This window comes from Cyrtonyx montezumae, unplaced genomic scaffold (genome assembly GCF_038088225.1).
Source record: "Cyrtonyx montezumae isolate F1298 unplaced genomic scaffold, pur_monq_1.0 scaffold_26, whole genome shotgun sequence".
NCBI classification, from domain to species: domain Eukaryota; kingdom Metazoa; phylum Chordata; class Aves; order Galliformes; family Odontophoridae; genus Cyrtonyx; species Cyrtonyx montezumae.
In genome coordinates this window covers 2,932,901-2,953,815 of record NW_027072003.1, presented here as the reverse complement: position 1 = coordinate 2,953,815, position 20,915 = coordinate 2,932,901, and the positions used below count along the sequence as shown (strand labels likewise).

Here is a 20,915-nt window from a genome sequence, read left to right as displayed (position 1 = left end):
AAAAAAAACCAAGTGGTAAAAAAGGTAGGTAACTTCAAATGCGTGCAAACTTCTGACTGCTGTCATGCTGCTGCCCTCCTGCGGCGGAACACGGAGCTTTACCCAAAGGCGTGCAGGATGCTGAAGCACAGCATATGCTAACAGCCATCAATCGTCTGTACAGGCACAGGATTAACATATCAACGATCTGTGCTTCACGTGGTCTTCATCTTCCACCACGATGCCGCTTTTTGCCCTGGGCTGCAGAACACTGCAGCGTGGTGATTTGAGGAACATACGTGGTTTGAAAGTTCCTATCAGAAACTTATCCCTGCTTGCACTGCATGTGGTGAATGTTTGAGAACGGTTGCAACTCCAGGGACTGAAATCACAACTGAAATCCGTGACCTCAGCTGGCTCTTAGCATTGCAGAGGTAGCCTGGTGAAAGTTAAGAGCCAGTTATAAATGAAAACTATTATTTATTTTAAAACCATCTTCCATCGTTTCCAAAGACATCTGTTTCACCAGCAGCAGCAGACCTATTTCAGTTTGTAGTACCCAACCTAGCTTTGTTCCTTTCTTAACTCTCTGAAGGGGCAGTTCTGAGGAAGCTTGTCAGACTTTGTGATTATTTACCTTTCCAATACAATGCTCTAGATGGGGAATTTTGCTCTGAAAAACAATCGTGGCATTGAGGTTGCTTACAGCGTAGCATTGCTATAATGTAAAAAGAAAATGCAGCATTCATTTTCAGCAGTTTTTGTTTCATTAGCTGACACAGTTGTCTCTCTAGGAAATACTAATCCAGAGTAAGCCACACCTGGAGCAGTGGCCATGTATGCAGAGCAATGCCATTTATTGTCAGTTAAATATGTTCAGAGGAAACAGTTTAGTTTGAGAAGTTATATGTTATACTAACAAAAAAACCAAACAAACAAAAAACCCAACTTCTAAGGATTACGTGAAGTCTGTCAGGGGATTATGGGAATGTTTGATCCTCTCAGTCTCCAGCACAAAAAGTCACTCATTGAAAGTGTATCAGGAGCCTTATTTATCACTAAGCAGGCTGATAACAGGCGCAACAAAATGAAGACTCAAGTCCTTAGTCCAGTTTTTCCCTTATATGTAACTCATTCACAAACCTTATTCTCGAGTAAGTTGTATTCAGCACAGAGAAGCTGAAATGCAGTGTCAGGCCAAATTGTCTCAGCTTTCAGCATGCTGCAGAAAAGCCTCTAGGAGTGCTCTCTCAGCTCCAAGCCAATGGTGAGCATTACAGGTCCTGCTATTTCAGCACGTCATGCACCATCACAAAGATGTTTAATGACTGCAGCTGGGATCCTTATACAGCATATGTGACGTATCACACCAAGCGCTGCACTCTGACACCCACCAGTGGAGCAGAAATGCACATACAGTGCTCACCATGGGGTTATTTGCAATAGAAGACAGCAAAAACCAACCTTCTTAACTGGATGTGGCATGAAGGATAAGGAAATCCTTCTACCCTTGAATTCCAACACGTCTTCCTGTCCACTTGGAAGGAAGTGTTTAAAAAGCCAACACTTTGCTCAGGTGTCTACCTCAGTAAAGGTGGTTTCTTTTAACCTCCCCAAATTGTTTCTATTTGTTCTGTGAGTGATTTGAAGAAAGAAGTCTTTTTCATTTTATTATACCTAATTCCCCGTTCCAAGACTCCTCTGTGGCTGAAGTCAGTATTATTCTCTGGGTAAAAAACTGCAGTCTTTTCACAGGTGAATCCAACTCCTGAGGAGACAGTACAGTCTGGTTTGCAACTAACTTAACGCTTAACTCAAAATACTACGGGAACCTTCTCACAAGGTTCAAGGCAGACAACAATCCATAACCAGTCCAGTTCACAAACATCGTTGACTTCAGGAGAACCAAAGTAATGCCAAGGAAGGAAATTGGACCTATGAGTTTATAAAAACTATTCTTTGACACAGTTGATTCCGGAAGCTTCACCAGTTGGCATGGGGACAGTGTGATGTAAAACCTGATGATCCCATCCAACTGTAGTGAGCAAGGCATTGTCTGAAGGAGACCACGATAAACCTTTTACAAAGTCCCGATGAGAACGGCTTCTGAACCTGGAACACAGAGCACTGTTAGCCATGAAGCACTGTCGCTTCCTAACTGTTAGTTTGTCAGGACAATGTTCCCCAGTTTAAGGAGTATTTTCACCTTCCCTTCTGTACACAGACAAATTAATAAATCAATGAGAAATCAGCAAGACCAACAGCTCCAGTGATTACACTGTCTCGTACTTACACCTCTGAAAGGTCTGAGTTGAGAACAGCTACTGTACAGTCTTCACTGATGGAAGCCAGCAAAGGTGAACTACGGGGCAGAGAAGAGACCGTGGTTAGAACAATGAAATACACAAAAGCTTTAATGAAAACTGCTTTACTCTCAAAGACAGTGTGGCATTCAAGTGTACATAGTTGCACACTCTACACCCCTATCTCAGACAGTACCTATGTGCAGAAAATGCAAAGCCCGTAACACGTCGGGCATGCACAGTGGAGCTGAGGGCAGAATCGGGATTCTTTGTGTCTACTAGTGCAACTGTTCCACTTTCATCACCTTTTGGAGGAGAAGAGAGAACGAGGTTATTAGCAAAGCTGTCACTTGAAAAGAAAGACCTCAATTTGTCTCGTGGAAGTCGCACAGTAAGATCACTTCTTACCTAAAGCAAAGATGTCACTTTCCTGTGGATGCCACAGGACTGAGGTAGGGAGGTAATTACAGGCACTGCAAACTGTAAGTAAATAAATTGGGGTAAGTGTGAAGAGAGCACTCTGTACGAGGACATTCCTACCCTAGCCCAGTTAACACTGCTACAGCACTATGTTAAAAGATTTTACTCCTGTGATAGAGCTATGCTTCTTAGTGTTTAAAGGGCTTCTGTGCCCAAGTGCCCAGGTCACTAGGTTGAATTTAGACACAGAGAACTCAGGCACAAAATAATGCATTTCTTCACAAAACTTAATACATAAGCAGTGACTGCATCTGGGAACATACCGATTCGAGTAGCTGGTTTAGGGCATCTGGTGTCCCACAGTAATATTCTTTCATCCTATAAATTCAAAGCAAATAAGACTTTTACAATTTTTTTCTGGAGCACAGGCAGGCATAAACTCAGATTCGCTGCAGTACTGTTACCGATCCACATTCAAACCCACATCACCTCCTCCCCATGCTTAAAACAACACTGGCATTAACACTTAGCTCCTTCAGTCGCCCCAGGACAGAGCTGGGAATTCCCATGTTTTAATACAAACCTGTACCAACAGCTGGGTGAGCCCATCAGCCACTTATCAGGCTGGAAGATTGAAACAAAACGTGTGCAGATTATACATAACATGACAAGTGGTTTCTCAGTGAGTGTGTTTAACTGCAAATAATTAAGTTAAGTCTCATCTTTATCAGGCAGATTCAGATAGTTAGCTTTACCTCAGCACAGGACAGGAAGATGGTGTCCTTACCAGGACAGGCAGCCACACATGTCACTGCATCGGAGTGAGCTATCAAAAGCACAAAAGGATAAAGAGCCTCAAAGACTGCATCCAACATTCCCTTGTGTGCCCAGTGCCTAACTGCACACCACAGAGAAGGGAGCGAGGATTTCTGGGGGCACAGCAGACACAGGATAACTTCTACCCAAGGATATCCAAGCGCTTCCTAGCACACTGAGCTGCCAAATCCAACCACAGCCACATCCTTGTGATGTTTGAAGAATCCTCTGCAGACCAGAGGTTGGTTACAGAGGAGCAGGGGGAGATGGCCAAGCGAGCACAGCATGGCCTCTGTGACAGCTCAGTGTGAGCTCCCCAGAGCTCTGGTGAGCATCACTCTAAGCAAATACAGCTCGGATTATGTGAGCAGGTGCAGGGAGAAGAAGAAAGCAGTTAAGAAATATTCAAGAATATAGTTGGAAATGGAAATAAATGGGTCTCATAGCACAGGTTTGGCAGGAAAAAATGAGCAAAGCTTCTGCTAGAAAATCCACTGACTGAAGCACCCGCAGAGTGGGGACTGCAACCTCCAACACAGTGGGCACTCACCTCTGTAGGAGTGCAGCACAGCCTGCTGTGGGAGGTCCCACACCTTCACACTGTGGATGAGAGGCAGCAGTCAGGGCCTGGCACCACGTCCCAGGGGGGCAGCGGGGCCGGGAGCACTCACCTGAAGTCCCTTCCTCCGCTGACCGCCCGCGTGCTGCCCGCCAGGACGTCCACCGCCTCCACCATGTCGTCATGCTCGTACTTGCAGAACTTGTTGACGATGAGGGTCTCGTTCTCGTCCAGCTCCCACAGCTCCACGGCGCCTGCGGGGCACAGCGGGGGCCCGGCCTCACCGCGAGCACCGGGACGGGGGGAGGGGAAGCGGGGGGCAGCCAGGGGTCGCCGCGGTGCACTTACCGGAGTCGGAGCCCACCAGGATGCCTCTGTCCGCCACCCAGCGCAGGTCGGCCACGCCCGCCTCGGTCTGAACACCGGCGGTGCAGAAACCCTCACTGGGAGCGCGCCGAGGATCGGCGAACACCCAAATGGAGCCGGCCCAGCAGCGGCCGCTCAGCCCCGAGGCGCCCAACAGCAGCGCTCCGTCTGCGGGAGAGACCGCTCAGCAACCGGGAGAGACCGCTCCCCCCATCCCTCCCCCCGTTCCCCGCACGCCCCGTGCCCGCGGGCCGCTACCTGCGCGGTAGTGCGCGCGCTCCAGGTGCCGCTCCATGCAGGCGGGCGCGTTGGGCGGGATGTTCCACTCGGGGCCGCCCGCCGCCTCCTCCCCTTCCCCATCCCCGCCCGCTGAGGGCGTCGGAGGCGCGGGGGGCGGCGGCGGCCGCTCGGGGGGCGGCGGTTCCTCCATGGCGGCGGCGGTGGCGCAGCGGGACCGGGACCGGCGGCGCCCCACGTGCTCCCGCGCCGCGCGCGCGTCGTCGCCTCTCGCGAGAGCGGCTCGGCGGAAGTCTCGCGAGATCTGCCCAGCCGCCATCTCTGTGGTGCGGAGGCCGCCGCCGGTCACCGGGACGAAGGGTCGCTGCTCCGGGTGCGGCCATGCTGTCCCGCCTCGTCCTCCGCGCCGGTGAGCGGGCACGGCTCCCTGCGGGGAAACTGCGGGCGGGAGTGGTGTGTGTGGGGGGGAGGGGTCTGAGCTCCGTCCTGATGTGCCCTCTGCCCCTCTCCTCCCGCAGCCCCGGCCGCGCTGAAGGGCCTGCAGGGCCTGCCGCCTGCTGTCTCGGCGGGGTGAGTACGGGGCTGCCGGAGAGGGCTTTGTCTGGTGGGTTTTCTCGCACGTTAAGGGCTTTCTCGTTGCAGCATCCTGCACGTCGCGAGGCCGCTGCACACCGGCCAGCAGCGCTTGGCCCCTTTGCCCCCGCTGCCGGAGAAGGGAGGAGAGGTCCGTCACGGCCTGATCCCTGAGGAGTTCTTCCAGTTTCTCTATCCTAAAACGGGAGTTACAGGTTAATATACGTGTGTGCTTCTACTCTGCATTTGGTTAGGCTTGGTTAGCTGTGCCTGTCATTTGCAGCCTGAAAAAAGGTAAAGTGTTAGGGAAAACACAGCATCCTGTGCGAGTTTAAAGCATACAGTATCATCAGAAAGGAAGAATTTTTACATTCTGACGAGTGTCAGTTCTGCAAAGCAAACCCTTCTTTAAGGATCACTCATTTTTACTCTTTAAGTATTACGAGAGGGTGCTTATGAAGCCTGTGTAGCATTCCTCATGCTGGGTGCTTAACAACAGCCTTAGCACAGTCAATTCAAGGCCTTCAGCAGGCACTTCCACGTGGATGTGGTTTGAATTTGGGCAGTCCTGTGTGGAGCCAGGAGCTGCATGCGGTGCTCCTCACAGTGTCCTTCCCACCAGGGTGTTCTGACTCTGTCTGATTCTGCCTTGGATCATGGTACAAAGGAACTCTTCCTGGCCTTAAACTATTTGCTTTTGAATTCAGTGCAATGCTTTGTGCAAACGGTGCTGCTTTATTTATTTATTTACGTACTTATTTCTAGGGCCTTACATGTTGGGAACTGGACTCCTGCTTTACCTTCTCTCGAAGGAAATCTACGTCATTAACCACGAGACAGTTGCAGCTGCCTGCATATTGACAGTCATCATTTATGTCGTTAAAAAATACGGTGCTAGCGTGGCAGCTTTTGCTGACAAACTTAATGAGGTAAAAAGAAATCACAGTGCGACTTTGCAGAAGCCAAAATTTTAATTAATCTGCTGAAGTATGTGTGGGCTGTAATAGCATCTGAGCCTACCATCCTCATTACAATGCTTAGATCTGTTTTAGAGCTTACGTTGGTGTTGCTGCATGGGTTTTGGAAAAAGAAAAGGAGAAGCACCTTACACCAAAACAAATATTTTACGGTTTTGCTTTTTTTAAAGTACGGTTGATTGTGAGCAGTAATTCTTGCCTTGCCATCCTCAAACCTGATGCAGTCTAACTGGCGTTGATAATTCTCAAATTGTAATGCAGAATGTCAGAAATCAGTTGCAGATTGCTTGTGTTCTTTGCAGCTTGCTGTCATTCTGAAGCGCATTTTTTGTTTCTACTTTCAGGAGAAAGTTGCTAAAGCTTTAGAAGTGAAAAATGAAGCAATTAAAGCACTTGAGACTGCCATTGAGGAGGAGAAAAAGGAACAGTGGAGGATTGAAGGCCGCAGTTATCTCTTTGATGCTAAGAGGGTATGTGGCTCTAGCTCTACTGCTCACTTTTGTCTCCATTTCATAACGTGAATGCCTGTTAGGCTACTAACAAGTAATAAACCAGTTATGAGATAGCTGTTGCAGACAAGGCCAGTTCTACCACCTGATCTGTTCTCTTTGATGGGGCTGTGTTCTGCTGTATGGTACTCTTGTCAAACGTTAACCTGTTGTTTTCATTTTCTGTGTTTAGAATAATATTGCCATGTTGCTGGAAGCTAATTACCGGGAACGATTGCTAACAGTATACAACGAAGTAAAGAAAAGGCTGGACTATCAAGTGGCTCTGCAGAACTTAAAGCGTCAGAAGGAACAAGATCACATGGTTCAGTGGGTGGAGAAGAACGTTATTCAGAGCATCACCCCTCAGCAGGTATTGGTTTTTGCTGTTTGCTTTCATCTGTGTTATGTTTTGGTCTACAAGCATGTTGCTGTCCAGTCCTGCTGAGTTGAGACAAAAGCTGCTAGATCATCTGGGTGACTTGCAGACATGGCTGTGATGCATTCCTGCTGCTGTGTGAGAGCTCAGAAGCCTGACCCCTAGATACCATGTGCTTATGCAAATTGAGCAAGTCGTTGGTTTTGTTTCTCTTGCAATAAGGGCACATCAGGGAATCTTCTAAAAATCTTTAGGAATAGGGTGGCTTAAGATCCCCAGGTGGACTCTGGGTGCTCTTTCTTTCATTAAAAGAACCTGATAACAATGAAATATATTTCTAGCTTTAAGACCTTAAAGGTCTAAGGTCTTAAAGGTCTAAGACCTTAAGACCTGCTTTAAGGCAGGTCACTGCTTGGATTTGATTTGAAAACCCCTTACAAACTGTATGGCATTATTCCTTTCAATCTGTACCTCATTTTGCATGTTCAAAGAGAAAATAAAAAATGCACTAAATAAATGTTTCACTTGTTTAACTTTTTTTTTTGTGAAGGCTTTCTTCTCAAAGTGTTTTTTTTTTCCTTTTGCAGCAGAAGGAGAGCATTGCAAAGTGCATTTTGGACCTGAAGGCATTATCAAAGAGCGCCCAGGTGGCAGTGTAGCCACACAGACCCTGATTGCTCTGAGGTGTCCTGTTATTTACTGTTGGAAACACTGATTGTAAAATGTCATTAAAACCAACAAACAAAAATCATTGCTGTCTTTGACTGTCAGTGCTGGCAGTGGTTTGTGTGTGTGTGTTTGCAGTGGCCTGACTGGGGATGCAAACAAACCACTGTAGTTTGATTATAGAGGGGGATTACTTCCAATCACGGTGTGCACAGCTTTGCTTCCTGGTTCAGATGTGAACCTTTCTGAAGATGGCATGCTGACTCTCTTGCTGTGGTGCTAATACATTCATGGTTTGGGGTTTTTTTAATTTGGAATTACCTGTGCTAATGCCCTACAGTTATTTTTGTTAATGTGTTTTAAAACAAAACGACAGCTAGTCTTCCCATTCACCTAACAAAAGAGATGCCTGGAACTTTTGTCCTTGGTTTAGAGTCAAACTGAAAACAAACAAAAAAAAAAGTAACAAAGCTTTAAATAATTACAGAAACTTCTTCTTGTTCTGCAGAAAAGGATATGGTTGGCAGGAAACACCAGAAGATAATAAAAAGCTTAGCTTCCACTGAATTTACCAGCGTAAGGATTAGAACAGTAAGACAGAAGTTTGCCCTGGAGGGACTGAAGCTCCTCTGTTACTTGGACTGACACTGCAGCAAGGAAACACTCCTGGTGGAGTTAGTAAAATAGCATAGGTTTCTATATTTTCCCTACAGCAGCTCAGAGAAAAAGGTGTTCTTTGGAGGTAAGATACTCTTAAAGGCAGAAGTTATCTACCTGAAGTTAAAGGTTACTTTTTCCACTCTGGCATTTCCTGACAATAAAGGTTTTTTATATCATTTCCTGTTTTAAAAAAAAAAGTGAAGTTACTCAACTTCCACATTGGTGTCTCATTTGAATTTAAGCTTTTACAAGTTGGACACAGATTCTTTTTTGTAAAGCCATCACATACTGCTGTGCAAGCACTGCTAATGCTACAGAAGTTTCCTTCCAGTGAGCACACAGCTGTTTCCCAGTGTGACAGGTAAGATGAAGGTGTGTTGCTTGCTGACATGACTTTTGTTGTTGCAAACAGGTCCAGCACAGGAACCTTGGAGCTGGGGGGATATGCAGGAGGAAAAGGTGCTAGTGACAGTGAGAAGAGTTTATTTTCATACTTAGAATGTTTGGATGTTAGTTGCAGGGTTTGAAAGCCATAGAATGAGAGATATTAGGGTGGGAAATTCCTTGTAAAGCTGTATTCCCCTGTCTTTAAACTTGCACCTCCTAAATTTGAGAATAATGTTTTGATTCTTAATTTTCTGTGAATGTACCTTGAGAAAAAAATGTTCCCTTAGGATTTTCCTATCTACACTTCTGCTCATGGAAATTTTTGTAGAGTTTATTGTAGCTGAATAATTCTTGGGGGGGGTTTCAGCCCAATGTTGTACCCAGCAAAGGGCACTGAGCGCGTGCGCTTGGGTGCAGGAACGAGGTGTTGAAAATTTGGGCTCATGCTGTGCAACTGCCAGACTTCCTGCTGTGGTTTCATGTAAGTTTGTGCAAGATGCCTGAAACACTGATAAAGGTTAAATCAAGTCCGTGGCACGAGTGAGAACGTTAGGTTTGTCTTGTGTACCTGTGTGTGTAAATACAGCTTTCCCCTTCTCTTTAGGTTGGCTTGCTGTTCATTGGTGTTTGGAGAGAATGGGAAGTAGTTACTCAAAATCAAAACCAGGTATTTCATTTTTATTTTATTTTTTTTAAATGAGCTATATGAGGTACAGTTCTTGGCTAAATCGCCACTTTCCTGGCTCAGAAGGGGTTATTATGGGGTAGATTTGTGGATAAATGCATTTGGAAAAGTACTGCGCAACTTCCAAATGCTGCTGGGGAATAGTGGCAGTGTGGATGACTGATGTTTTTCTGACTGGTGTTTTTGCTTTCTGCTTTTCTGGTACAGAAATGTTATCCTCACATCGTTCCTCGCAGTCGTTCTTGAATAGGTTTACACTTCTAGGTAGTGCTTTGCTTGTTGCTTGTGATACTACTGGAAACATTAACATGTTTAAACTATTTTTTTCTATTTGCATTTAGTTACACCAGAACCCATTTCCACTACTGTCACTGTACGTACCACTGTACAGACCACTACTGCTGCCTCATCAGATTCAGAAGGCAAATCCTTGATTGATAGGTAAATGCACCACCTTTATTTCTTAACTTTCATCTCCCAAGTTCCTTGAAACTAAGGCTCCTTTTTTAAGGGAGGAGTTGCATGTAATGCAGTTTATTATGCTGCACCTTTTCGCAAGTTTGCTTAGAAGTTTCTAGTCTGTGCTCTGGATACTTAGTAATACATACTGCAGATATCTTGTATTCTCACAGGGCTTAGAAAAATGATTTGAGAAACTTTGTTGAATTTGAGAGCTACTAATTCTTTGATGTTTCTGTAAGAGTGTGACTCTGACACTGTTTTCCGTGCACCAACAGCCCTGAAATATTCTACTTAGCATTAGCCTTTATCTCTGGCATCCTGTCAACTCTTCTGGTTGTTGCAGTCATCTGCCTCATCAGAAAAAGTAAGTGGCACAGTCAGGGGAATGCCAGGAGTGTGATTCTTGGGTTTCCAAATTGCTTGGTTTGCAGTGAAGATTGCAACAGATTTCAGGTCAGATTGCCCAGCTGTCAGCTGAGAAGGAACTGCACGATCAACTGGCAGTGTCACAGCCAATTCCTCTTTCTGTGGTGCAAATGACAAGAAAGCATAACTCAGTGCCTTGCACTTAAGGAGGAGGGGAAGAATATATTGCCTTGTGCACAGGGCAGACAAACACACTGGGTCCTAATTGCTCCCTAGTTCTGCAATTAAAACATCCTTGTAAGTTTTGATGAGGAGTGGGGGTTCTGTTCTGCTTCCTTTAAATTAGACTGTCAAGGAGTGCAGTGTTGGACTAAGAACTTGTTGGCTTTTAAACAAGCAACAATTGCACCACCTGACTAACACCACTCCTCTCTCCTCCTTTCAAGGATGTAAGAGGTCCCAAGAAAATCTACAAGAACAGGTTCCCTCCAAGGCACCATGTGAGGAATCTGCTGAAAACACCCAGGTAAAGGCCAAAACCATAATTGCTGGAGCTGCTCAGGTTTTGTAGCACTGAGGTCAAACTCCAAGCAGGAAATCTGTGCTGCGATGTCATGTTTGCTTTTTCTCTGATGTTTGTAACCTCTTTCACATCTCAGAGTGAGGTCTCCTATGCCTCTGTGGTCGTCAGGCCCCGACCGAAAGCAGCACCTGTGTGACAATGGAACTTTGACACGAGAGCACCTGCACTTTCTGCTTGTTGGATGCCACTGGGATTGTTGCACGGAGGCCTGTAGTGCTCTGTGAGATATCCAGGCTGCAGTACGTAGCATCAGCTGAATTCATAGCTACGAGGGGAAGATGACATCTCCTGTTCCACAACTTTTGACAACACTGGGGGCAAATTGCTTTCTATACCACCTTTCCTCATCTAGATCAATCCCGGTGACAGCTTGCTGTGCACTTGCAAAGTTTCCATGTGGCTTTTCGCTATTGCTTGGAACTGCTGAAGGGAACTGAAAAACAGAAGTGTTTCTCTGCACCTGTCCACGTTTATGCCCTTATTTCCCTGTTCAGTCACTAACTGCAGCGTTTTTGAGTGCCCAGCACTGTGGCTGATTACTGAACTATATTACGATGTACCACTGCGGGGCAGCACCGAGCAGCTGCTGGAAGCGCCCGAGCAAAGTTTGCTCTGCGTTATTCTAGGGAGTAACATTCTGTGTTTGTTTTCTTTCCTGCTGAAAGCAATCGGTTCTGTCCAGCGACGGCCATCAGTCGCCAAGCTGTGATGTACTCGTGCAGTGACTTCCTTCACCAGCTGCTTCAGTAAGGGTGGGACCTGTAACGGGGTGGGTTTGGGCAGCACAAGGATTACATCAGAAAATGAACTGAGCTCTCTGTTAAAGGAGCAGGCACCAGTGTTTTCCCTTTCAGCCCACTGAGCTACACAACAGAATGATGCACTCCCTTTCAGCTTTTTGGTTTGTTTTGTTTGTTTCTTTTCCTAGACCACTTTTACTATTCAAAGATGGACAAAAAAGAGCCTATGCCTTTTCAGCATAACTCATGCTCCCTGAAACCAGGCTGTGCTATTGCATTTGCTGCAGTTTCTGAGCTGCTGGGACACATGCTAAAACAGAGCAGGGATATCATGCAGCGTGTTGACTTTGCATGAAATCCATATAGTATTTATTATCCTTCATGAAAATGTGGCAGCTCTGACTGCAGCACGAGCTGACCAGACTTCACCTGATAGTCCAAACGGACAGGAGATGATGGGTGTAAGAGGAGGCAGTGAGAACATCCTGCATTGCAAGCTGCAATATGTAAGAAAATAGGTTTATCCTGTTCTTCAGTGTGCCCAGACAATCCTTATGAGGGGAGGGAACCAAAAGGACAAAATTAGTCTTAACTCTTTTCTGTATTTTGAAACTACACATATAAATGTGAGATGTGCATGCACAGACCCAGGGGGTGGGGGCAGGTCCTGGTGCAGTCTTTTGTTTGCAGGTAGTGGTCCCAGGCAATGCTGTAAGTGCACTTGTCCTGCTGGAGCAGCACACTGGTGCAGGTGTGGTTGTGTGCAAGAAAAGAGCAAGCAAAATGCTGAACAAAAGACTTGTCAGGCTCAGGTTAAAGCTAGAAACTAACAGGAGCTGTTGCACTATTTCTCACTGTCTGTGGATTGGAGCTGGGAGTAAAAAGTCCATCTTGGTTACAGTGCTCTGCGTCACGGTCTGCCAAGCAACACGCAGTCAGCAAGAACCAGAAGGTGCTCTTAAAGGGCAGGTGTTTGCCTGAGAGGGTCTGGGCTTTGGCACAGCAACAACCATGCCACATTTACTGGGCATGAATAATGCAGAAGTTTGTAAATTAAGGTTTTGGGCTTCATGTCAAACGAGGAGCTTGCCCTTATCATAAAGCAGTTTGTGCAAGGCAGCAGGACACACTTTGCCCTTGAGTTCCTTAAAGCACTCTATCAGTGGTCTGATGGGTCAGCGCTCACTCTGTGTTTATGAGAGCTGGTGTGTTTGGTCTGTGAGAACTGGGTCCAGACTTGGGATTTTTTCTGCATAGGATATAGGTCCTTAAAATTAAAAGGTACGTGGTTTTGAACTTTTTTATCTTACAAGCATAGACAACGGGGTTCATGGCAGAATTGGCATGGGACAACAGGATTCCCAAGAAAATCCAAGGTTTGGGAATCTTATATTCAGGGTAAAAGTAGAAAATGCAGTTCATAATGCACAGAGGCAACCAGGACATGGCAAACAGGAAGAGAACAAGTGCCAGAGATTTGGCTTTCCTCAGCTCCTTCCCGTAGAACGCGCCCGCCCCTCTCGCCTTGAATGCTCCGTGACTTAGCTTTGTCCTGATGATGTGAAATATCGCGACGTAGAGAACACACATGATGCTCAGTGGGATAAGAGTCCACGTGAAGAACGAAAAGTACACCATGTAATCCATCCTCATCACGGAGGCGAATTCACACGCGTGATAGCGGGCGCTCCTTCGTTTGTTCCATCCGAACATTGGGGTTAATCCCACCAGCACAGACAGAGACCAGCACAGCCCCAGCGCCCACCATATTCTCCTCTCTGTAGTGATGATTTTGTATCTGTTGAGGAAGAAAACCGAGGTCACATTGAACAGAAGTGTTTAAAATTGATATGGATGGCTTCAGTAACTCTTCGTTTGAATACTCCGGGTTGGTAATGACAAACTGGAGCACCAACTTGCTATAGAGTAACAGGCACTCATGGAAGATGAGCCATGTTTAACTTCCCTTCCTTGTGGCTGTCTGCTGTTTTATTTCTTGTTTCATTATGATCTCAGTGCTCCTTTTGCCTGGATACTGATTGCATTTCCACTGCTTCTGATCCTATTCTATTTCACAGCTTCCTTGCCTGCACGCTGCGTACCTTTTATGTGGGTTTATGGTATTTGTAAGGCCAAACTGCTTTCTCACTTTTCAGCATATAGGTCTTCCCTCCACAAACATCTGTCCCTTTATGTCTATAATTATGCTTTCTGTGCATCTTTTCATTCAAACAAAGAAAGGGGAAGTTGTTTTTAGGCCCATCTCCCTTTTCCTTCTTCCCTTTCCCACGGTGTGGGTCTGTGGGTCCCCCCCCGCCCCGATCATCACGGAACCAGACTGAACCAGCCCATAAACCATTGACACCTTCATAAATCTTTGTTATTCTCAGCCAACAGTTAAAGAGGACCTATTTAAAAGATCACCCTCAGAAACCCGAAGGAATCTGTAGTCAATTTGGCATCGGCACAACAACCCATCAGCCGGAGAACGCAACCGTGCTCTCACCTGATGGGCAGCTTCACGCGCAGGTAGCGGTCGATGGCGATGGCCAACAGGGAGAGGATGGAGGCCTGGGTGAAGACCACCATGAGGCAGCAGAGGAAGAGGCAGAAATGGAACGGGATGCTGACCTTCAGGCTGACCAACACGGCCAGCGGAATGACGAACACCCCCACCGCCACATCGGCCAGCGCCAGGGAGACGATGAAGTACATGGTGGTGTTGTGGAAGGCCGCGTTCAGCTTCACCACCCAGACCACCAGGATGTTTCCCAGGGCAGCAAGCAGAGCCACCAGGCACTCGGCACCGATGTAGATCGCGTCCGCGCTGCCCAGCGCCCAGCTGGTGTTGGAAGGCGCATCCGTGGGGCTGCTGCCTGCTGGGAAGGGGCTGTCCGGTGGGCACATGGGCACCGGTGGTCTCTGTGGTACCTGCAGTGCTGCTGTGGGACGTTTCTGTGCCACCTCTGTGTGTGAACCTCCTCCAGAATTTCACATCTTCAGCACACGGCAGCACATCAGTTGTTGTCCTTCAGTTGATGTCTCAGCATCCAGGTGATGTTCTTCTTTTTTGGATGTGTCTGAAGCCCACTGCAGCCCTTCAGAAGTCCTGTAGCTTTCAAGTTCTTTGGAAAGGTGGTTTGAAGTGGAAAAAGGAGGAAAAAGAAGGTTAAGCTCCCCTGGGGCCGTTCACCAGCAGCTGAAAACCAAATGTGGCCGGGAGAAGGAAGTAGATAAGGCAATTTTAGAAGTGAGAGATCTGTACCCAGAACTGACTGTGCAGCGCTGTCACTATCGATGCAGATAATCACTTTGCAGTTGCTATAGGAAATGACCCAACTCAGGGGACCCTGGTAGGGTGCTATGCTATATTCCAGGCCCTCCTTGGTGTGGCATTACCATAGAGATGGTCATGTTTTCAAGAAGGAGCCCTCAGTTCCAGTAGAAGCCCACGGGGCCACCGACCCAACCGCGTTGTCCACCCCTCCCCCCACCCCCCAGGATGGTGGGTGCCGAAAGGCCTCTTTGTATTATCAAAGGGGACAGCAAGGCTGGGGTATTGTGGAATACAGAACAAGCATCAGGCAGTGGGCAGCACAGGGCTGTGTGTGGGTCAGAGCCCTGTGCAAAGACACAAGCACTGCCTCCAGCCACACCATCCCTATCTCTGCCACCCATCTCTGCCGGGGAAGTGAAATCAGCAGGAGATAGAGGCAGAAATGGAGGGAACTTCTCCATTCTCTTCAGTGAAGTGGGCTGGCCAAAGCTGCTTCCTTGAGACATGCTTAAGCACCCCGTGTTCACCAAATGGGAAGTGTGTTGTTGCCACTACTGCTGGGGAAAACGTGAAGAAGAACCTGTCTGGGGGCAGTCCCAGTCTGCACACAGCATCAGTGCCAGTTTTCTACCAGGAGCTGACACCCGTGGGCACAGCAGATGAATGCCAGCAGAGGCATGTGCTTGGTCCACAGCCTGAATCAATTCTCCATCCAGCTGGAGCCGTGCAGCTGTGAGCAGGGCACAGCCACATCGTGGTGGTGCTTGGGTATAAACTGACACCTCCTGTGCTGTGCCACCTCTGTGGCTGACCTCCTCCTCGTGTCCCCTGCTGCCTGAGCTGTAGGGGCCTTAGCAGGGCCGCCCTCCTCTGGTGTTGACTACAGACAGACAAGAAAACACTTGGTGCTGCATGGGACTGAGGGAAAAGCTTTGTTTTGAGCCACCCGTGCTACCTGCATGGCTGTGAGAAATGCTCCATCGCCTCATCTGACAGATGACACGGAGGAGGAGCAAAGCCATCACACTGCCTGCAGGCACACCATGGGACGCAGTGATGGTGTGATGTTTCCCACTCCCAAAGGCAATGCTGCCAAACCCATCTGAACAGCACCTGCCCCAGCTGGGGCCAAACCAGGCCGCTTCCACCCCACACATCCCTGTTGGGAAGGCGCAGGGCATGCTCGATTTCAGACGCTTCCTGAAGCAGCAGCATCTGTTTCCTGCACTGAGCACTACACCCGTGGGCTGCCAGGTGGCTGCAGACCCCCAAGGACTAGGCTGTGTGGGGCAGCACAGGCACTGAGCTCTGTGTGTGTATGAGGATGTACTGCCATGGCTGTTGTATCGATGCAGTTGGAGCGTTTGGACTTCTCCTAGTGATGAAACTGGCAGCAGGAGGAGCTTTGTGCAAGAAACACTGGACTTGGCTGCACAGGATCCTCTCTATGTTCCCCCACCACACTGCAGCCCCGTGCAGGATGAGCTCCCACTGAGCTCTGGAGAACCTCAGCCCTGGCTTTGCTGCTGCTCAGGAGGTTGGTGAGCCAGCAATCTAAGGCTTTGTTTGAGATTAGGATTCAGAGGTGTATTTTTAGATCCTGCTATTTAGCTGGAGCCTGCAGAGCTCTGAGCAGTGCCCAGGGCCCACGCTGGGTGCTGGGATGGCTCTGGTGAAGCACAGCTCAGGGACATTGCAGTGGGATGGGGTTAAACTGTGCTTCAGGGCCCAGTCCTGATGCTGGATGGGTTTGCCATTTAAAGGCTGTAGTCAGCGCTTGTTTCTTGGATGGCTCCAGAGAAAGGCTTCCAGCCATTCCCCGAGGACCCTCCTACATCCTGGTGAGATAAGGATCAGGAAGGGAATGGTCTATCTGAAATCTCAGCAGCAGCTCTGAGCACAGATTTGCTTTTCACGTTGGGGGTGGAGGAGAGAAGAGATTTGACAGAAAAAAAACAAGGACTTCTAAGTGACGGTCACATGCAGGAAAAAAAAAAAGAAAAATATCCCACGACAATGATCTTATCAGGTGACAACAACAGCAACAGCCACTTTGTCCTGGCAGGACCATGCAACACTGCAGGGCAGCCAGCTGCACTGCCCGGGCCTGGCTCAGTCCTGCTGTGCTCACAGTTCTCTTTCCCTTTTCATCTAACGTGACGTAACTCCTCGTTCTGTTTCTTCCTGTCTCAGTTTTGCCTCCAGTTTGTCTCTTTCCAGAGTCTCTTTGGAAGCGTGGAGCCAGCCCTGCAGTGGTTCTGGTGGTTGGAATCAGGAGCACACCCCGTGGGGAGCATTGCTGTGACACAGCCTTGCCCGTGTCCCCTGCCCGCAGCCATCCTGTGCTGGGGACAAGGAGAGCCCGGGGACTGCTGTCCCTCCTGGTTTCCCTGTCCTTAAAGGAAGCGAAGGCAAAGCAGTGAGAGGATGTAAATATGAAGCAGGGTCACATCTGGCTTAACAGAGTCATTGCGGTCTGGAGAATAACGAGCTGGAATGAGATTCTGGCACTGGCAACCGAGGACGTCCCCGCTCCGTGCCTCAGCGTCCCTGCCCTTCAGAAGAGGATGGGAATGTGACCTTCCTGGGCTGCCTGGGAGCTGGGCAGGACTGGGCACCTTGCTCCCTGGGTACAGCTGGAACATCCCAACCAGCATTTCCAGCTGTGCCCTCGGAGGAAGTTACATTAGAAATACTGTTGGTGTTTCTCACTTATGGGAAAAGCTGAGCTGACCCTGCCCGAAATGTGCAGCCCAACCACTGCCTGCAGTAACAAACCGTGCTGAGGACAGAGGACCTGAATGGTTCTAAGTTGTGACTGCAGCTCCATCTGCAGCTGTCCTGGGTGAGCGTGGATGTTATCAAGGTGCACACAGAGACTGCAGCTGTGCTGGACGAGGCCCTGCAGCAACGCACCATGCACGTGGACCTGGCAGGCATTGCTCACTCTTGAACACTTCAAGCTGCCTTCCTGCACCATGTGCGAAATCCCAAAATTCAGACAAGTGATTGAAGACAGAGCCTCTTCGATCCCAATTGAAGCTCAAAGCAGGGCCATTTGTTGTCATTTAAAACCCCATTACTGTCCTCTGAGCAGCCGCTCTGGCTCTGTTGCTCTGGCTGCAGTTCAGTTGCTCTCAGCCTCCCCAGCTCCCCATACCTGACCACGTTTCCCCCTCCTCCCCAGCTGGTTTGGGCCTCACTGTGGTCTGTGCCCCCCCATGCAGGTGAGCACTCAGCAGTGGGGAATGCCTCTGTGTGAACTGTTTCTGAAACGTAACTCATCTCTGAGTGGCACTCACGGGCCAACGCAGCAGCAGCACAACTACTTCAGGGAGGAGGTTACATTTCCCCTGCACGGTTTCTAAGTGCTGCTTTCCTGCCTTCAGCTCTCTAATCAAAGCGAGGCGTTATTTATAGCACGGCCACTTCTATCTGGGTAAGCCCAGAGTGGCCCCAATGGCTTAAAAGGATTTACTCGAGAATGACGTGTGTGCAGAACACAGCGGGGTTGGGTCCCGCGGGCGCAGTGCTGCGCAGGTGGGGTTCCCCACGAGCAGAATCCACGCGGTGGTGGGGCAGGGTTTGCCCTGTGCTGTGGGGCTGCAGGCAGAGCCCGGAGCCGTGCCCTGCAGGAAGGAAGCACTGCTTTTGCACCTCGTTATTTTTAATTCGCTTCTGTTTGGACCCAGCCCTTTCCATGATGCGTGGCAGGAACCGAGGCCTCCTTTGTTTTTTGTGATTAACTCGGAAATAAACAGGTTTCGTTTTTCTTCACTGCCTACTCGCAGTGAAACACACAAGGGGATCTCTCGATGGAGTGGAAAGCTCAGCTGTCCCAGTCCCACCCGTGGCCACCTCTGCAGCCCTGATTTGTAGGTACGTCGTTCTCCAGCACTGCCCTCTGTGCACAGCATCTGAGTCCCGTAACCATACATCAGGATTTGTCCACGAATTAGGCTGGCGCCAGAGGAGTGGAGGAGCACTTATTCTCCAGCAGAAGGGAATATAAACTGAGTGCACTGCCGGGTAACAGCAGAACATTTGTTACTGGAGAACAAGACCTAGTGCCCATCTGGTGCAGCTGTGCATCACCTCGGTGTGCTAAGGAGCTGCAGTGTGCTGGGATGGGGTGCTCAGCAGGGACCCATGGCACAGCCGCTGTGTTTTGTGCTGAAGCAGATGGGGGACGTTGAGATGCAGCCATGGTGCTCCCATCCCCTTGGCTCCTCATTGCTTCTGCCAAGCTCTGTGCATGTGGGGTGGGTGGGAGGGAGCTGCTGAGCTCAGCTCTGTTTGCTCTGCAGGCAGGAAACGAGCTCAAGCCGTGCTCACAGAGCTCCGTGTGCTCACTGCAGCCCAGCCAATGCTCGGTGTCCTCACTGCCTGCAAGTTTCAATTGCAGAGGAAATCCTGTGCCAGGGCAGCCAGAGGCCACCAAATGTGCAGACAACAAGTGTGAGGGCAAACCACAGCAGTGCATGCTCCTTGGTTAACCGAGGCAGATTTTAATAGGCTCTCAGAATAAAAAGGCCTCTTTGACACACGGCCGACCTCGCTAGTGGGAGCAGGGGGCAGTGGGGCCATGCAGATTGCTGCTGGCACTGCTCGCCCGTGCAAGCTCCAAGGAAGCATCCCTGCAGTCCTCCTGGCACCGCACAGACCCGCTGCTGCTCGGCCCCACGTGGGGCCCTGGGATCCAGTCCTCCCACTGCCACCAGCACCACGCGGAGCTGATGCTCTGTGCAAGTGGCAGCAGCAGCAGGACGGGGCAGTGCTGACACACGGGTCACAGAGCATGCCACCATGCACGGAGCAGCAGTGGTGACACTGGGAGAACTGCATGGAGGGCGTTTCTAAGCAATTAGAGAAGCAGTATTAGTCACTCTCCTTCTGAATCAAGCCTCAGTGGAAGAAACCAGCAAGCAAGCCAGGTCACCTGCTCATGATGAAGGCTGCTGGGAGCGGCAGGATGTGACCAAGTGCCAGCATGGAAATGTCCCCACGCTGTTCTGTCTATCTGGGTCCCAGGGGCTGCAGTGTGTGTTGGAGTGGCAGTGGGACATGTCCCTGCTTCCATGGTGGGGTCTGAGCCCGGCCCGCACCCCACAGCACCCACAGCAGCACTGCAGCCTGAAGCTGTCAGCAAGAACCAACCCGCCTGGCACGCAGCACTGCACCGCAAACACAGGCAGGCAGCGCGACAGCTGATGGGACAGGCTGATATCTCTGCGGTTTCTGTAACTAGCAATCCAGGTGGAGTTTGCTGATATTATGGGAGCTCCAAGAATTGGCCCCAGTTACCCCACAAGATGGGCGAGCGTTAAGGCATTGCTTAGCACACAGATGCCATGGGCACAAACCCCAGGGTGAGGTGTGAGGGTCCCACTGTGCCCAGACCTCTCCCCAGCCCCCACCTGCCTTACAGGACGGGAAACCCTCAGCTCAGAACCTCAGAGAACAGCCAGTCCTGCTCAGGCAGTTTCCAGCCCAGAAATCTGGTGAGGAGGCAACAGCTGATGTCAGTGCTGCTCCAGTGACACAGTGCTCTTCACTTTGGTGTGGAACGTGTTTTTTCTCAGCCCGGGCTGTGAGTGTGCTCTGTGCTCCCTTTCACTCCGAGTTTCCTTTACTGTTAATGCAAAGTAATGGCCTTTCTGGAGGAAAATAGCTCCTCTTTCCCAGAAGAGAAGCATAAAGCTGCCACTGTCAGCCTGCACTCGGGAAACAAGCAGGATTTGGGGAGAACAGGGAAGGACCTGGTGGGCTCTGCTCCCCCACACGGGCTCTGGGCAGTGTGGATCCTGCAGCCCCGCTCAGCTCCCTCCAAGTTGTGTGTGGGGTACACGAGGCAGTGCTGTGATCCTATCAGCCAGGAATCCGGGCTCGTTACGTGATGGCAAATTGTTTCTGGATTTCATTAAACCAGCGAACGGGCATTAATGAACCCAATTGGACTACTGTTATTTCGGGGAGAAAAAAAAACCCACAG

At 49.3% G+C, this 20,915-nt stretch overlaps 4 protein-coding genes across 4 annotated transcripts; 2 read left to right on the top strand and 2 right to left on the bottom strand.

Moving 5' to 3' along the window:
• Nucleotides 1-819: 819 nt before the first annotated feature.
• On the bottom strand, nt 820-4,895 carry WDR77 (WD repeat domain 77). The gene is made up of 10 exons (XM_065740370.1): nt 4,702-4,895; nt 4,426-4,611; nt 4,190-4,331; nt 4,069-4,118; nt 3,458-3,528; nt 3,026-3,080; nt 2,691-2,762; nt 2,479-2,587; nt 2,273-2,341; nt 820-2,091 (listed from the first exon to the last, which is right to left on the bottom strand). Exons 1-10 carry the CDS (start codon nt 4,871-4,873, stop codon nt 1,932-1,934), a joined length of 1,086 nt encoding a protein of 361 aa, XP_065596442.1. The 5' UTR covers nt 4,874-4,895; the 3' UTR covers nt 820-1,931.
• A 141-nt stretch (nt 4,896-5,036) lies between these two features.
• On the top strand, nt 5,037-7,848 carry ATP5PB (ATP synthase peripheral stalk-membrane subunit b). Its single transcript, XM_065740421.1, has 7 exons — nt 5,037-5,089; nt 5,199-5,250; nt 5,323-5,468; nt 6,019-6,182; nt 6,575-6,700; nt 6,912-7,091; nt 7,685-7,848. Exons 1-7 carry the CDS (start codon nt 5,062-5,064, stop codon nt 7,754-7,756), a joined length of 768 nt encoding a protein of 255 aa, XP_065596493.1. The 5' UTR covers nt 5,037-5,061; the 3' UTR covers nt 7,757-7,848.
• Nucleotides 7,849-8,696: 848 nt separating this feature from the next.
• LOC136051098 (transmembrane protein C1orf162 homolog) lies at nt 8,697-11,805 on the top strand. Its single transcript, XM_065740369.1, has 6 exons — nt 8,697-8,784; nt 9,415-9,477; nt 9,837-9,936; nt 10,233-10,321; nt 10,770-10,849; nt 10,983-11,805. The coding sequence occupies exons 2-6, from the start codon at nt 9,447-9,449 to the stop codon at nt 11,040-11,042; spliced, it is 360 nt and encodes a 119-aa protein (XP_065596441.1). The 5' UTR covers nt 8,697-8,784; nt 9,415-9,446; the 3' UTR covers nt 11,043-11,805.
• Nucleotides 11,806-12,772: 967 nt separating this feature from the next.
• ADORA3 (adenosine A3 receptor) lies at nt 12,773-14,803 on the bottom strand. The gene is made up of 2 exons (XM_065740196.1): nt 14,153-14,803; nt 12,773-13,444 (listed from the first exon to the last, which is right to left on the bottom strand). Exons 1-2 carry the CDS (start codon nt 14,551-14,553, stop codon nt 12,829-12,831), a joined length of 1,017 nt encoding a protein of 338 aa, XP_065596268.1. The 5' UTR covers nt 14,554-14,803; the 3' UTR covers nt 12,773-12,828.
• Nucleotides 14,804-20,915: the final 6,112 nt, after the last annotated feature.